Below are 17,692 nucleotides of genomic sequence, written 5' to 3'. Positions count from 1 at the left end.
GGTAAGGCACAATAATCTGGCAACCAGGAAGTGCAGAGACATGGCTTTTATAGGACGTTCATGGGAGGAGCAAGGAGTTCAAGGTTCAAGACAAAACAGGGCAAAGGCAGGATCATCCAATTGTCAAGGGAGCTTTCCAGCAGGTGGCTCAGTGAGAAGAAACACTGTCTCCCACTGTCGAAGGCCCAGGTTCAATTCCAGGCTCTGACAAGTAGTCAGGTCACTCACTGGGGTCAGTAACAGGATTACAGATCAGATTAGGGATATCCAGGAGAGAGGTCAAACGAGCCAGGGGGTCAGACCAGAAGAAGTCAGGATCAGGCAGGGTCAGCAACAAATCACAATAGCAGGAACACAGGATAAATAGACCATAAGGCAATGAGAGTCTGTGCAGGGCAGGTTTAAATAGTGTGCCCTGCCCTGTCATTAGTGCCAGGCAAGTGTTTGCAATTGTGAGTGCGCATGCATGGCTGCTGCCGGCCAGGTCCTAGTGCCCACCAGCTAGTATGGATTGGCATTCTGCGCATGCGCAGACCCGCTTGTTGCCGCAATCCCTGACAGGAAGACTTTTGAAAGTCATCAGCAGCCAAATCTACTATCCTGGCACATATCTGCCTTTACATGGTGGGAGCCACTGTCACTATTATGAAGGACTGGGAAAATAGCAGGTACTACTGTGAAGTTCTTTCTGCCAGGCTAAGGAATCACAAATACTGTAATTGAGGCAAGCTTGTCACTGACAGTTTTTATTTGTCATGGAAGATGATTATTAAAATTAGTAAATTTTTGGACACCATCAATCACAATGTATTCAGGTTAATTGATGCACTGAGATTGATTTACTGAAAGACCTGAGACTGTTCATACAATAAATTGTGTAAATATTCACATTAATTATCCAATCATCTTAAAAGTAAATTCCAGTTTAGTTATTACATATGCACGTAATTGGGTATTCAAAGTTAACTGAAATTGGATAACTGAAGTTAATATTCACACAATAAGTATATTGTGGGAAGATTCTCAGTTAGTTTACTAAATCAGCCAAAGTATTTCTTATTAAAGTATTTTAGTTTACTAAATCAGCCCAAGAGTTCTTGGTAAAATGCCATGAAACCTGTAACCTTTTTTAATGATACTTTGTTGAGCATTTGTGTCTGGCTATAGTATCCACAATGCACTGACTGGCCTTTGAAATGAGGTCAGCTGTCTTAGAGGGGCCAATAAAGGGGCTTTTTGATCAGTTTAATTAGGAGAGGTCACAACAGCCATGCTGACAATGGGCTTTATCTTTGATAGGGATAATATAGGGAGTGCTACTCATAAAGTGCATAAGCGGTCTGTTAAAGATTGTTGTAGGGTTTGTAGGCACTGGTAGATCTAATATAGATGCAAATCCTTTCTGATTGATACTTAGATAGCAAAATGCTTTGTATGGTATAGAATTTGGAGGTGTGTGTGGGGGGGGGGGGGGGGGCAGAGAGGTTGCTTTACCTTTTTTTTTTAGTTCATTCACACTTTAATGCTGCTGATGTTCTGCAGCTTTTTTACAGCCTGCCCCTGGCCACATGCACTACAGTGATAACAGTCTATATGTATTTTGTCACAGGGCATATTGTTACTAGCTGAGATCATTTTTTACGTAGTCTTTTTTTTAAATGGAACCTTCCATGATCTATTATGCTTGGCCAATGTGCCCCAACAGAAGCTCATAATTTCCTTTAGGAGAGTATGTAAAAGGCAGAGAATTGCCAAATACAGGGACAGAGCATTGTGCCCAATAATTATGTTACATACCTCCTGAGTGCAGACCAAGATGATGAGGGTGGAATCTTGAACAATTCCCGTCCAAGCACCCCTGGTAGTGGAGGCATATAAAACTGGGAGATTGGGTGATGTGTCCCACCACTTATTTTTGCCAGCAAGACAAAGATCAAAAAGATATACAGATATCCCTCTGGGACTTTGTAGGGCAAAAATGTGTGTGCAACAGTAGAAAACAATAAGTTTTTATTACAAAACTTTTTTTTTGTAAAAAGAATCAACAGATTCAATAAGATGAAACTGCAGTACAGCAATTCATGACTCAAGGAATGAATAATATTGTACAGTATACATATAACCTGAAGGAAAAAGATTAATGCAAAAACATTGCAAAAATATCCTTATCAGTAAGTAGATGTGTTAACAACATCCAAGCCAAATATAATATAAATGTAAAAACCCAGCCAGGTATGGAGGAAAGAGAATATTATATAAATTATGGTAAAAAATAATGATCACCACTTAGTATTGTGCTATCTTGTAGGGCCAAGCTGTGTTCATCCAGAGAGAAGTCAAAGACAGAGTACCTGGTTTAAATAGTGGCAGCATAGCACTCATAAACCAATGGGTGGTCGCCAACAATTGGAGCCAAATAAGTATAGGTGTATTTAATTCTAAGGAGCCTCCACTGGATAGGAGCGGTCACATGGCCACTAATGGCAATCTCCCGGACCAATGTGCATGCAGCGCCGCCCCGCACGCCAGCGCAATGATGTCACATGCAGGAGTGCGATTGTATATTGTACAATGTTATTCATTCCTTGAGTCATGAATTGCTGTACCGCAGTTTGATTCTTTTTACTAAAAAAATGTTTGTAATAACACGTTTTTGCCCTACAAAGTCCCAAGGGGATATCTGTATATCTTTTTGATTTTTGTCCTTGTAGTGGAGGCAGGAACTGCTAGAGCAGTGAAAGGGCACAGATACCAGGAAGCTGAGTAGTGAACTGAAGCTTGGAAACAAAGGAGTCCTTCCAGTGGTAGTATGGAGTCTGGTCGCAAGCTATGTGCAACAGAAGACAGGCAAATAGGTACAGAATCAGAATCAAGTGAAAGGTCAGGAATAGGCAGAAGTCAGTACTAACAGGTACTAAGTCAGGAAGCAGAGTCGTGGTCAGAAATCCGAGTCATGGTCATAAATCCAAGTCGAGGTCAGTAACACAAGTGAGAAGTAGAGATAACAGGCAGGAGTGATCCAAGAGAGAAGTCATGCATAACCGGGTCAGGAACAGGATAAGCAGACTTTCAAGTACCTGGAATTGCAGAACCAAATCTGAAGAAAATCTAGCACTGAGGCTAGGCAGACTCTTGGTTTAAATAGGCCGCTGGGTGCACACTTATCAGCCAATGCTCATTCTTGTCCTTGTACATCTAGTTAGGCTTCTGGTCTCACAATCACATGTGCATGAGAATGAGCACCTGCTGCATGAGAATGAGCATTTGCTGTACAAAACTCTCTGACAGACTATTATATAGGTATCATCTCTTATTTTTATGAAAGCTTGAAACTGAAATACAAATAGACTTTCCAAATGATATAATTATGTTAAAGTGCATAGGAGATTTTAGTGGTTGGGGTTACACATTTTCTTAAATGTCCTCCCTATGTGTACATGTCTGTACACCCTAAAATCCTTTTAAGGGCTGATATCTGTCCACAACAACTGATTGAATAGCTAGCTTTTCAATATTCAACACCATAGCTCCTTTTATTCCATTATCTGGGGTATTTCCCCATTTTTTTAAACTATACATTTTAGCTTGGGTGATTAGAGCTCATTAGGAAGTTGTTGCTAACAGTCTGTTCAAGAGCTGCCTTTTTTTGCAGCACCGCCCTGCACCTTTTGGGAAAAAAAAGTAAAATACTGTGCACCTAAAATACCACAAATCCTTGCCCAGGGTGCACTGCCCTGTCATATTCCCTATATACTAATAAAGTGTTTGGTCTCTTAGTGAAAAGATACAGTATATAAAATGCATACAGTATATTGATTTTATCAGTAACATCTGCAATGGATGTTTGGTAGTCCTCTGTGACATAGGCATGATTTGTTTTATTAAAAGTCAGCTTTTCAGTCCCATACCCCACCCCCAACTGTGTACACGAGGTTGGAGGAGGGTCTCTGAACTGTGAACATGGGGGGGATGTATGCATGTATATGTAGCCCACCACATTGCACTCCACAGTAAAGTATTATATATCCCTAAACTACAATGACAAATTTGTGCTGGGACCTGCCCTTGCATAGTGAGTAGGCTGACAAAAAGCGAGCCCCCAAATTAGAATCTCATTCATAGTTTCTAGGTATATTTGCATGCAATTGTTTAAAGAACTTGACCAGTTAGCTTGTTTCAAAAATCTAGGAGAATGAACTACAGTTCTGCTGTAGATTTAAAGAGGAATTTAAGATATAGAAAGTTTTTTTTTTAAATCAGTAGAAATGTTTATTAAAACGAATGCAGAGCATACGATCAGAGCAACCAAGGCATTCAATAAGTCAAGGAATACATAAGAGCATCCCATGTGAAAGAGCATACCATTACATGCCAAACATCATAGGCCCTATTAGAGGAAAAGTAATGAACACATAGCCATGGAAACCAAGAAAACAAAGCACCGAGTTCACATAGGGGGAGCATGCAAAATCTGGTGCAGCTCCAAACAGAAACCAGCCCCCAGGTTTTATTGTCAAAGCCTAATTGAACAAGCTGAAGCTAGAACCTGGCCAGCCACCATGCACAGAAGCACCAGAATCCAAACACACCAGCCCCAGGAAATACATGGTATATTTTTACATAATTTACATAATTAGTAAACAGTGCTACTATAGTGATCTCCACTTGCTTCTGGGTCTGGTGCTAAGTGACTGGCCCAATATATTCTGAACACAGGATGTTAGCCAATCGGCATGGGCACCATCTTCTGAATAAATGTAAGCGTTCTCTGATTGGACAAGGTGGTGAGGCTGACCTCGTGTGTTCAGAATGCAGCACGCCAGCCATTCAGAATGGGACATGGTAGAAAGTGGAGATCACTGGAGTAGTGGTGTCTACTTCAGTAATTTCCATTTTCCAGGGGCATCAGCCAGGTACGGTATATACATTGTTACATTGGTCCAAGCTGGACCAATGTAACTACCAGTATGTAAAAATATACCATACCTGGAATTCCTATTTAGGTTGCCTCATTTGCTTCTGTCTCTTCATACAATCCCAGACAGACTCAATGATTTTGAGATCAGGACTCTGTAGGAGCCATACCATCCCTCCCAAGACTCCTTGTTCTTTTTGTTGAAGATGGTTCTTTATGACTTCAGCTGTATATTTGGAGTCATTGTCCAGTTAACCTCCCTGTGTAGCTCGGGGTTAAGTTTAAGTACCAAAAGCGGTAACCCCGAGCTACACTCTGGCTTACCATGCGGCATTGCCCAGGGATTCCCTGCAACGCTTACCTTGTCCTTCGCTCCCATGATGCGTCCCCTGCAGCGTCCCCAGCCATCTCCTCTGGCCGATGCCGGCATCCGGCTTCCATGTTCCGGTCCCTGCGAGCATCGGGACGTACGCGGGCCGGAACCGGCGACAAATTTCAAGATGTAAAAAACTGTCATTTTCTAATAAACGAATATTACATAGTAAAACATTACTGTTTCAAACCATTTCACATACATTTTGTCCCTACTGCTTTGTCCTGTGCCCTGCCTGCATTTTGACTGTTCTTTCTGCCTGGAAACTTAGAAAAGTCCATGGCGTCCAAAAAGCATCCCTTTAGGTCAAAAGCGGTTTTAGACCAGCTAGAGAACAGTGATAGTAAATCAGAACCACTTGCAAAATTGAGTGATAATGATTTGTGGGGAAATTCGTCATCAGACAATGAAAACGATTTTGAGACTTTGCTCAGCGATGTGCGAACTTGGCGCTATATTTCAAATTTCAGTGTTTTTGGTTTGATTATATTATTGAATTAAATTTATTATTATTATATTATTATTTTTTATGATTATTTATTAAATTATATAAACTTTCGTGTTTAAAATTTTATCATATCCAGAATGTTTACTAGACTCTTGTTCAGACAGATTTCAGTGAGTTATTCCTAAAAATGACAGGCCTACAATAAAAAACGACAAATTTCCATGCAAAAAATGTACCGCTTTCAGCACAGAAATATGGACATAATCATACCGCTAGGGAGGTTAAGAGTGGACAGTACAGTCTCCAATCAGTCTGTTGGACAGTACAGTCTCCAATCAGTGCTTGGAAAAGGGGGGAGGGGGGGAGAGAGAAGGGGAGTGCTTTTCCATCTTAGGCTATGAGGCAGAGTGTTTCTATTTATGCAAACAATTAAGGGAAATACAACTCTAGTCCCTGCATGCAAAGCTCGCTCCATAGGATGCTGCAAAAGAATATAGCCACTCTAAACCTGAAAACCTGTGGCAACAATCATGGCACCAGCTTAAAATTGCACATAGGCAAGGATTAAAAAGATAAAGAAGCTGCATACTCAGTAATGAAAGCTTAAAAACTGAGGGTTTAATATCACTTTAAACAATTAGTAAAGCATGACTTTTCCTTACCTGTTTTAGTTCCTTCTACACAGCTGATTTGTATTGTATTTTGTATTTTCACCCACATATATTCCTTTTTGATCATTAGCACTTCTTTGGTATACTTATTCATGTACTGGAGCATATGTCTGCAAAATCCTTTACACCACGGTCACATCGATCCGATTTTGAAGTTGTGCTACTTCCAGTGAAGTTGTACAATTTTAAAGTTTGATGTCATTCCGACTTAAGGTGCGACTTGCAAGACATCTGCGGTCACAGATGTCTATGCAGGTCGCACCTGAAGTAGTACATGCATTAGTACCGATATGACCGCTTTAAATGCAGACAATATGGTGCGACTTGCCATGCAATTTTCAACTCACATGGCATGGCAAATCGCATGGTAAGTCGCACCCTGTGTGACCGGGGTGTAACTCTGTGCAAGTATGTATTCTAGAATTTATGCTATTTTAAAGGCAGAGTGGACACAACATTTATTGATTTTATTTATATTTGTTTTCTGTTTAGGCACTTTAAAGATTGTTAATAAATAAAAAATATAAATTTTTAAAAAATTCTCACTTTTCCTAAACTTTTTCCACAGAACTATATATGTTTATGATAGTAGTAAAAGTAATATTTTTTTTCAGGGGACTGCTGGCTATTAGCTGCTATTGCCTCTCTCACTCTCAATGAAAAAATACTGTACAGAGTCGTTCCACCTGACCAGTCATTTGGTTCTGGGTATGCTGGAATATTTCATTTTCAGGTATGAATTGTGTTTTTTTTTTAATTTAATAATTATCATATGTGAGCTGGGGATAGGCAGCTGGGATATATGTTTGCTGGGGTAAGCAGTCTTTCAGACACAGATACCAAATCCAATGAGATTAGTGGCAAACAGTGAAGGTGTTTATTAGTCCGATTTACAAAAGACTATATACAAAGTGCCGTACAGTGTTTAACCAAAATAAACAGGGCAGGAAAATATCAAACAAAAAAAAAAAAAACCTAGACGTATCCCGGCTCTCTCTACACAGTAATGCAGGTCCTAACTACCAGACTGATCAAGCCTACCGCTTGTCAGCCACAACATACAGTCAGGTCCATAAATATTGGGACATCGACACAATTCTAAGATTTTTGGCTCTATACCTCACCACAATGGATTTGAAAAGAAACGAACAAGATGTGCTTTAACTGCAGACTGTCAGCTTTAATTTGAGGGTATTTACATCCAAATTAGGTGAACAGTGTAGGAATTACAACAGTTTGCATATGTGCCTCCCACTTGTTAAGGGACCAAAAGTAATGGGACAGAATAATAATCATAAATAAAACTTTCACTTTTTAATACTTGGTTGAAAATCCTTTGCAGTAAACCCTGCACTGGACCTCATATCAGAGATCCCTAAAGGTGATACATGTCTCAAGTGAGGATCACGCATGTTCACACAGTATGGACATGTTGGCTTCATTATCAAACTCAGTCTGAATATACTGACCAACTCCACTCCGCAGGGTGAATATACAACCCTAACCTGCACACATGTTTGGGGTCCGTTGGAAAACCCATTGGTAGCAGTGAGTCCCCTCTACTCTGCCAGGGGGAGTGCTGTGCGAGGGCATATCCCTCCCCCCTTTCAACATCACCTTCCTTCCTCCATTCTACCTCTCTCCCTTATTACCCCTCTCCCTTTCTTCCCCTTCCTCTCCCCCCCCCACTCCTCCTCCCTCCTTCACCCCCCTTTTTTTTTCTCTTCTCTGCCTACCTCTCCCTGCTCAATCTTTTTTCTCTCTATTTTTTGTTTTTCTTTTCCTCCTACTCCGCAGTTTCTCTTGATACATTCAGTTTTCCCCTTTTTTTTTTGTATTGCGGGTTTATCTCCATTGCATTCAACAATTATTATGCCACACAGCTGCGTTCACAGGTACAGTACATGGCTGGCCCCATGAAGTGGCCGAGGAGTCTTAGTATCCATATTTTGTCATGCTTACGTGAATGTTGGATACTTAAAAAATGAGTGCCCTGAGCTTATGAGTTGAACTTGTATAAGCTATGCGTTGTATAAATTTTTTTTTGAAGTCACGAACAAGAAAAGCAACCCCAACACCAGCTTTTGCCACAACAGAATTTTACTTAGATGTGGCAAATAAACACAACCACAAATGCTGAGAACATACAATAAAATTACATACACCCAGCCCAAAGGCTGAGACCCTTGTGCTGCACAGCACGGCGCCTCCTGATGGATGAAGGTAGAAGGTGTAGTAATTGACCTTACTGGCGGGCACAACTAAGCTGCCACACCTTACCCGTTATTACCCTAAAAGAGCAGGAATCAGTGTATGGCTGTACGGCATGGGCTAGCCTGTGGTGCAGCACAACAGCTTACAATCTTACACAAATCTACAGTATTCCCTTCTCATAACTGTTCCTGTAGCACGTGCCTGAGTATTCCTTCTGAGCAAAACACCAGTCTGGCTTGAGTCTGTGGAATGTTATCAGCTCTCCAATGTGAAATGTCACTTTAAGTTATGGAGTCCTTCCAATGATCAGTAATAACACTTGTGGCCTGACACAGAGACCTTAACTAACTAATCATAGGCCTGGACTCAGTCACTAGGCGCCAACACTGAAATGAGGTGCGTGCACGATCTTACCGACCCAAGTCTGCTTTGCATTCGCTGGTGTCTCTGAACAGAACAAATGTCTCTCCAACAAGCATGCGGTATCGCAGTGTATGTTGCTTTGTTCCTCTGCTCTCATCAGCATTCCTGGCAGCAATCTTCCTTTCTCTGAACAGGATCAGAGTCTTGGGCACGATCAGCTTCACCTAGCTGCAGCTCTGGTTACTGAGGGATGCTCTCACACCTGGATGCCATCAGATTCTCTGCTCACACGGCTCCTGCATTCACCATCCTCTAAACATGGCTGCAGTCTCTCTCCTTCCTGTTCTCTAAAACTCTGTGTGAAAAAACCCCACCTCTTCATGAATATAGAAATATCTATGCAGTCTGAGGCTGTGTTAGGAAAACAGTGGCATCATGTGGCTAAACCGCAGAATGTCACTCCAGAACATTTCATTTACTCCATACAATAATTTACTGCACACAAACAGTGTTCAAACAATGAGAGCTGTTTCCCCATCTCACAATGGAGCCGGAAGACGGGAGCGTCATCAAGCTGACGGCTGCCAATAACAGAGAGATGGGCGTCCGAGGAATAGTCTGGATATGGGTCCGGCTGTGTGGGGCAAGACATCGGCAAGAAGGGGGTCGTGCTGGTGGATCATTCGTCCCGGAGAGGGATGGACGTGACACTAGGTATGAATGTTCTGAGAGACCTAGACCATCAACTTTATGCCAAAGAAGGGCCGAGGTATTGGCAACGGGCCACCACACACCAGCCAACCCAGAAGGTTCTACAGCAGATGGTGAGGAGCTGTAGTCTGTGAAAGGGTGACATCTCCGGTCGACCCATTGGACACGTGAGGGTCCCGCGGAGGACCCCAGTGAAGATCCCGCCTTGACAAGAGCGAATATTGATGCTGCCGGTTGGGGCTGGACAACAACTGAATGGACTGGAGGTCCTGATCGAGCCCTCTTACCAAGAAGAAACGCAGTCTCATCCACTGGTAGCCTGGGCCCTCGCTATTGTGAAGGATGGATGTGTGCCTGTACGCTGCCTCAACGTTGAAGACTGTGAGTTAATCGTCCCTGGGAATACCTTGCTGGCCGAAGTTTATGTGTCCGAAGGGGATATTCCTCGATGAAGGAGCTTCACACTACCGCCAGATAGGAGATCAGCCTGGACCTATGCTGTAGAGGTCCATCAAAGGGAGACCCCGACAGCGGAGTGGAGCGGTCGAGTGATCATGGCCCGGATGGGGGTGAACTGCAAGACCCTGACTCCAGGACAACAGAAGTTGCTGGAAGACACCCTTTGGAAATTTCAGGAGGCCTTCTCGAGACATGATGAGGACTTCGGGTGTGCCTCCACCATCAAACACGAAATCCCCACCGGCAATAATGCACCGATCAGGGAACGTTACCGGCAAATCCCACCTAAAATGTACCAGGAGGTGAAGGATATGGTGGCCAGCATGTTGGAAAACCAGGTGATCCAGGAGAGTCAAAGTCCTTGGGCTGCTCCAGTAGTCTTGGTGTGGAAGAAAGATGGGAGTCTCCGTTTCTGCGTGGATTATTGGAAGCTGAATGCCCAGACCGTCCAGGATGCCTACCCCCTTCCGCGGATTGAGGAGTCGTTGTCCTCCCTGAGTCATGCGAAGTACTTCTCGACTCTTGACCTGGCCAGTGGCTATTGGCAGGTACCGGTGGCCAAGAAGGACAAAGCGAAGACGGTCTTTATACCTATGGGACTCTACGAGTTCAACCAGATGCCATTCGGCCTGTCCAATGCCCCGGGAACGTTCCAGCGGTTGATGGAGCACTGTCTGGGAGATCTCAACTTTCGAGTCAGTATTGATATACCTGGACGATATAGTAGTGTATGGGGCCTCTTTTGAGGATCACCTCTAGAAACTGCGACAGGTCTTAGGACGGCTGCGAGACCATGGGCTCAAAATCAAGCCCAAGAAGTGCCAACTGTTTCGACAGCAGATAGAGTATTTGGGACATTTGGTCACCCAGGAAGGGGTAAAGCCAATCCCCAATAAGGTGGAGGCCGTCCAGAAGTGGCCCCAGCTGAGTACACTACGAGAGGTGCGGGCGTTCATTGGACTGGCCGGCTACTACAGGAGGTTTATACCCAAGTTTGCTCATTTGGTGGGCCCCAAAGAATTGTCCCATCGAGTGGGGACCCCGGAAACAAGGGGCCTTTGAAGCAGTGAAGGGGGCGTTGATCAGTACCCCAATTCTGGCTTATGCGCCGTTCGACACCCCATTTCTGCTGTACACTGACGGAAGTCTGGGGGCTGTGTTATCCCAAGTCCAGGATGGACGTGAGAGAGTCATTGCCTATGGCAGCCGGTCTGTCACGTACCTGATAGGAGACTGAATTGACGAGGTCGGCCTCACTTGTGTCACTAGCCCTGACCCCACTGAGGTTGGAACAGAGGGAGTCTAGGGACCAGGGGGACAAGAGCGCCAGTGTTGTTGCTTGCGGCTCTTGCAGATGATGGCCTGGAAAGGCAGTGTATCCTCTGATTAGAATACTGTAGTAGTAGTAGTAGTAGTAGACATAGCAGGTTCTGAGTAATGCCTGATGTGCAGCAGAGCAAGTAGGTAGCCAGGACACGGAACAGGAGCAGGGTCAAAGGAAGCCAAGGTCATCAACAGTCGGGCAGCAAGGTACAGAATCAGTAGGAGAAGCCAAGGTCAGGAGCAGAGCCAAAGTCAGGAACCAGGAGCAGGAGAGTAATCAGAGTCGGGTCAGGAACAAGCCGGGTAAGCACCAAAGGAATCGCACAGGAAACAAGCAGGACACTGGGGGAAGCTGAAGACCAGTCAGCACTGAGGTGCTCCTTAAATAGCCCATGCAGCGCCGACAGGCACGCCTGGGTCCTAGTGCCTGCCCGTTCCGTCATTGGTGACAGGCACGCCTGAGTCCTAGTGCCCGCCTGCCTGTATGCCTTGTCGGGATCCTGCGCATGCGCAGATTCATGTGCTGCAGCGATCTTCTTGTTCCCTGACACGGTCTCTGAGGGAGTCAGAGCGCAACCATGACAACTATAGCTCCTTTAAATTGAAACTACTGGCACTGGTGTGGGCCATGACCAAAAAGTTCGCGGAATACCTGACCGATGCAGAGGTGACCGCGATGACGGACAACAACCCATTAGCACATCTGGAAAATGCCAAACTCGGTGCGCTTGAGCAGAGGTGGTTGGCTCGCCTTTCTAAGTACCAATACCACATCAAGTTCCGGTCAGGTAGGGAGAATGGCTACGCTGACTCACTCTCCTGAGTCCCTGTAGGGTTCTCGGCTCAGAGTGCCGATGAGGAGCTAGAGGACACTGAAAGTCCTGACCTTGGTCGATTACCCATGTTCCAGGACGTGGCACATTCAAGTGGGGTGGCATCCGGGATGCCAATGGTGCTGGGAAAAACGTTGGCTGATTGGGAAAGGATCCAGAATAGCTGCTCGGACCTGTGGAAAGTGAAAGAGTGGGTCCGGACCAAGATCTGGCCTCTGTCAGAAGAGTGGGCTCGTCTGACTCCCGACGGCCAAAAGTTGTTGAGGCAGTGGGATAAGCTGACTGTTACCCAGGGCCTCCTGTGTTGGACCATATACTTGCAGTCAGAGTTGCAGTACCAGTGACAGATTGTCATCCCCCTGTCATTGGGACCGGAGGCTGCCCTGGAAGCCCATGAGAGGGGTGCCCGTGCCGAGGTTACAGTAAGAGTAGAATACCCACCCCCTGCTAAGCTTGTCCCTGCCCTGACCTGGGATTCCCCCGCTGATTTTGCTAAAGAAACCAGACCATAGACCCCTAAAGACAGAGGGCAGGGTGTGATCCTAGGGGATTGGGAGATGTGAGGAATGAGTGGGACCAGGGCAAGTTGTACAGGGTCCACGGGGGAGCAGGGGTGGGCACTGCTCAAATACCTCACCGGCAGGTGGTAGTACCAAGGAAGTATCAGTGTGATCTCCTCCAGATTGTGCATGATATTCCCCTTGCTAAGCATTTGGGCATTCGACGGACCCTGCATCGCTTAACCTAGAGTTTCTTCTGGCCAGGAGTATTAGGGGACATTCGGGGCTACTGTCGGTCTTGTGAGGTCTGCCAGAAGGTAGGGAAGCAGGGAGACAGGCCCAGGGCCACTCTGAGGCCCCTACCCATAGTCGGGGAACATTTTAGTCATATCGCCATGGACCTAGTGGGGCCCCTGAAATGGCCTAGTCCCACAGGCAAGAAGTATATCTCGACTATGATCGACTACGTCACCCGGTATCTGGAGGCCATAGTGCTGAGAGATGTGCAGGCAGAAACAGTTGCTCAAGCCCTGCTGCATGCAGATCTTTACTCGGGTAGGATTTCCTCGTGAGATCCTGACCGACCAAGGCACGCAGTTCACGGTCGAGCTTACCCAACAACTTTGGAAGTTGTCTGAGATCAGACTGCTGTACAGCTCTCCCTTCCACCCCAAGACCAATGGCCTCTGCGAACGGTTTAATGGTATGCTGAAACAGCTCCTCCGAACATTTGCCATGTACCGAGAGGTACCGCAGGAGTCCACTGGGTTCTCTCCCTTTGAGATGCTGTACGGCCGGAGGGTTCAGGGACCCCTGGACCTCCTACGCGAACACTGGGAGGGAGCAGTGGCCGAGGAGGGGACCTCGGTGGTGGCCCATGTGCTGGAGCTCATGGAGAGGCTACAACGGTTGACAACCCTAGTACGGAACAACCTTGAGGTCGCTCAGAACCGACAGAAATGGTGGTATAATGGTCTGCCCGAGACCGAACGTTTCACTTAGGACAGAAAGTGTTGGCCTTGAAACCAGTCAGGTATGACAAATTACAAGCTGCTTGGCAGAGCCCATACCAAGTGGTGGAGCAACTCTGTGATATCACGTACATTGTAGCTCGCTGTTCGAATGGAAGGATCCGGTGAACCTTCCATGTGAATATGCTCTAACCGTTCATCGAACGACAGGAGGAGAGTGTAACTGCTATTTGCACTCTGGCTACCGATGACTCAGAAAAGCTTCTTCTGCCGGAGCTGCCGGGGGACGGACAGTCTCAGCTGAGTGTAGCGCATGTAGATATCAGCAAACGGCTGCCTCCCAAGGCCCAGGAACAGGCCCGCCAACTGCTCCATGAGCACCGAGGGCTGTTCTCGTCTCTGCCCGGTTACACCACCATAACTGCCCACCGGGTAGACACGCAGGGTCAGGCCCCCCTGTAGCAGGAGGCCTACCGAGTGTCCGAGTACGTCAGAGAAGGGATGAAAAGAGAGATTAAGGAAATGTTGGATTTAGGTGTGATATAACCCTCAGACAGTCCCTGGGGCTGCAGGACTTCTCCTGCGCCTATCTAGACAATATAGCTATCTACAGTGATAGTTGGGAGGATCACCTCCGACACCTCAGGGAAGTGCTTGATCGCATCGGGCAAGCAGGGCTGTCCATCCGACCTGACAAATGCCATGTTGGGGTGTCCGAGGTCCAATGTCTAGGACATCGGGTAGGATGTGGGAAGCAACGACCGGAACCGGCAAAGGTGGATGCGGTAGCAAATTGGCCCACACCCCGAACCAAGACCCAGGTCCTTGCCTTCCTAGGCACTGTGGGGTACTACCGTAAATTTATCCCCAACTACATCGCTAAACCCCTACTTTCTAAAAACGAGTCATTTTGTACTGTCCTGGCATTTGAGTCCTCATGAAAGGAAACAGGCAGTCAGTACATCAGAACTAGAGATGAGCGAATTTCTCAAAAATTCGATTCGGCTGATTCGGCGAATTCCAGTGTGAAATTCGATTCGATGCGAATTTCTTCGCTACGAAGATGACTTATAAAAAGGGTTTCTAGGCTTCAGAGAGCCTTTAAATTAGTGCAGAACACTGTACCTTTAATTTAAATGCCCTTGGAGATGAGGAAAGAGAAGGAGAAGGAGAAGGAGAAGGATGAGAAGAAGGAGAAGGATGAGAAGAAGGAGAAGGAGAAGGATGAGAAGAAGGAGAAGGAGAAGGATGAGAAGAAGGAGAAGGAGAAGGATGAGAAGAAGGAGAAGGAGAAGGATGAGGAGAAGGAGAAGGATGAGAAGAAGGAGAAGGATGAGAAGAAGGAGAAGGAGAAGGATGAGAAGAAGGAGAAGGATGAGAAGAAGGAGAAGGAGAAGGATGAGAAGATGGAGAAGGAGAAGGATGAGAAGAAGGAGAAGGAGAAGGATGAGAAGAAGGAGAAGGAGAAGGATGAGGAGAAGGATGAGAAGAAGGAGAAGGATGAGAAGAAGGAGAAGGATGAGAAGAAGGAGAAGGATGAGAAGAAGGAGAAGGAGAAGCAGAAGGAGAAGGATGAGAAGAAGGAAAAGGAGAAGGATGAGAAGATGGAGAAGGAGAAGGATGAGGAGAAGGAGAAGGATGAGAAGAAGGAGAAGGATGAGAAGAAGGAGAAGGAGAAGGATGAGAAGAAGGAGAAGGAGAAGGATGAGAAGAAGGAGAAGGAGAAGGATGAGAAGAAGGAGAAGGAGAAGGATGAGAAGAAGGAGAAGGAGAAGGATGAGAAGGAGAAGGATGAGAAGAAGGAGAAGGATGAGAAGAAGGAGAAGGAGAAGGATGAGAAGAAGGAGAAGGAGAAGGATGAGAAGAAGGAGAAGGATGAGAAGAAGGAGAAGGATGAGAAGAAGGATGAGAAGAAGGATGAGAAGAAGGAGAAGGATGAGAAGAAGGACAGTTCTGTGACAGTTTCTGTCTATTTCTGACAGTTCTGGGACATTCACTCCATACAGCTGTTTCAACCGCTGTATGGAGGGAATGTCATGGAACTGTCAGAAATAGACTATTAATGACAGTTCTGGGACTGTCCTTCCATGCAGCGGTTGAAACATTGTATGTATTTGTTTCCATAAATGGATCCATTTATGGAAACAAATACATACAATGTTTCAACCGCTGTATGGAAGGACAGTCCCAGAACTGTCAGAAATAGTCTATTTCTGACAGTTCTGGGACATTCACTCCATACAGCTGTTTCAACCGCTGTATGGAGGGAATGTCATGGAACTGTCAGAAATAGACTATTAATGACAGTTCTGGGACTGTCCTTCCATGCAGCGGTTGAAACATTGTATGTATTTGTTTCCATAAATGGATCCATTTATGGAAACAAATAGATACAATGTTTCAACCGCTGTATGGAAGGACAGTCCCAGAACTGTCATTAATAGTCTATTTCTGACAGTTCTATGACATTCCCTCCATACAGCGGTTGAAACAGCTGTATGGAGTGAATGTCCCAGAACTGTCAGAAATAGACTATTTCTGACAGTTCTGGGACTGTCCTTCCATACAGCGGTTGAAACATTGTATGTATTTGTTTCCATAAATGGATCCATTTATGGAAACAAATACATACAATGTTTCAACCGCTGTATGGAAGGACAGTCCCAGAACTGTCATTAATAGTCTATTTCTGACAGTTCCATGACATTCCCTCCATACAGCGGTTGAAACAGCTGTATGGAGTGATTGTCCCAGAACTGTCAGAAATAGTCTATTTCTGACAGTTCTGGGACATTCACTCCATACAGCTGTTTCAACCGCTGTATGGAGGGAATGTCATGGAACTGTCAGAAATAGACTATTAATGACAGTTCTGGGACTGTCCTTCCATACAGCGGTTGAAACATTGTATGTATTTGTTTCCATAAATGGATCCATTTATGGAAACAAATACATACAATGTTTCAACCGCTGTATGGAAGGACAGTCGCAGAACTGTCATTAATAGTCTATTTCTGACAGTTCTATGACATTCCCTCCATACAGCGGTTGAAACAGCTGTATGGAGTGAATGTCCCAGAACTGTCAGAAATAGACTATTTATGACAGTTCTGGGACTGTCCTTCCATACAGCGGTTGAAACATTGTATCTATTTTTTTCCATAAATGACATTCTGCAAATACACTTAGAGGAGCGCTGCAGATACACTTTTTGCCGGCTTGGAATTAATCTTATTTTCATCCTACTTCTTCTTCTTCATCCTCATCCTCATAAGAAGAAAAAGAAGAAGTAGGATGAAAATAAGAATAATTCCAAGCCGGCAAAAAGTGTATCTGCAGCGCTCCTCTAAGTGTATCTGCAGAATGTCATTTATGGAAAAAAATAGATACAATGTTTCAACCGCTGTATGGAGTGAATGTCCCAGAACTGTCATAAATAGTCTATTTCTGACAGTTCTGGGACATTCACTCCATACAGCTGTTTCAACCGCTGTATGGAGGGAATGTCATAGAACTGTCAGAAATAGACTATTAATGACAGTTCTGGGACTGTCCTTCCATACAGCGGTTGAAACATTGTATCTATTTGTTTCCATAAATGGATCCATTTATGGAAACAAATAGATACAATGTTTCAACCGCTCTATGGAAGGACAGTCCCAGAACTGTCATTAATAGTCTATTTCTGACAGTTCTATGACATTCCCTCCATACAGCGGTTGAAACAGCTGTATGGAGTGAATGTCCCAGAACTGTCAGAAATAGACTATTTCTGACAGTTCTGGGACTGTCCTTCCATACAGCGGTTGAAACATTGTATGTATTTGTTTCCATAAATGGATCCATTTATGGAAACAAATACATACAATGTTTCAACCGCTGTATGGAAGGACAGTCCCAGAACTGTCATT

The 17,692-nt window shown here is 45.0% G+C and overlaps 1 protein-coding gene across 4 annotated transcripts in view; it reads left to right on the top strand.

The window, feature by feature from the left end:
* The window catches only part of CAPN9 (calpain 9), an 834,396-nt gene that overhangs the window by 171,890 nt on the left and 644,814 nt on the right, over positions 1 to 17,692 (top strand). For all 4 annotated transcript variants that reach the window (XM_089654542.1, XM_089654541.1, XM_089654540.1 and 1 more), the window contains exon 3: positions 7,022 to 7,140. In XM_089654542.1, the coding sequence (XP_089510668.1) occupies positions 7,022 to 7,140 (119 nt within the window). The remainder of the gene's footprint in view (positions 1 to 7,021; positions 7,141 to 17,692) is intronic.

The sequence above is a fragment of the Staurois parvus genome, unplaced genomic scaffold (assembly GCF_062004578.1).
Source record: "Staurois parvus isolate SC_StPar_1 unplaced genomic scaffold, SC_StPar_1.0 ptg000774l, whole genome shotgun sequence".
NCBI lineage: Eukaryota > Metazoa > Chordata > Amphibia > Anura > Ranidae > Staurois > Staurois parvus.
Note: the sequence above shows the minus strand (reverse complement) of the source record. Positions and strands in the feature narration are given on the sequence as shown.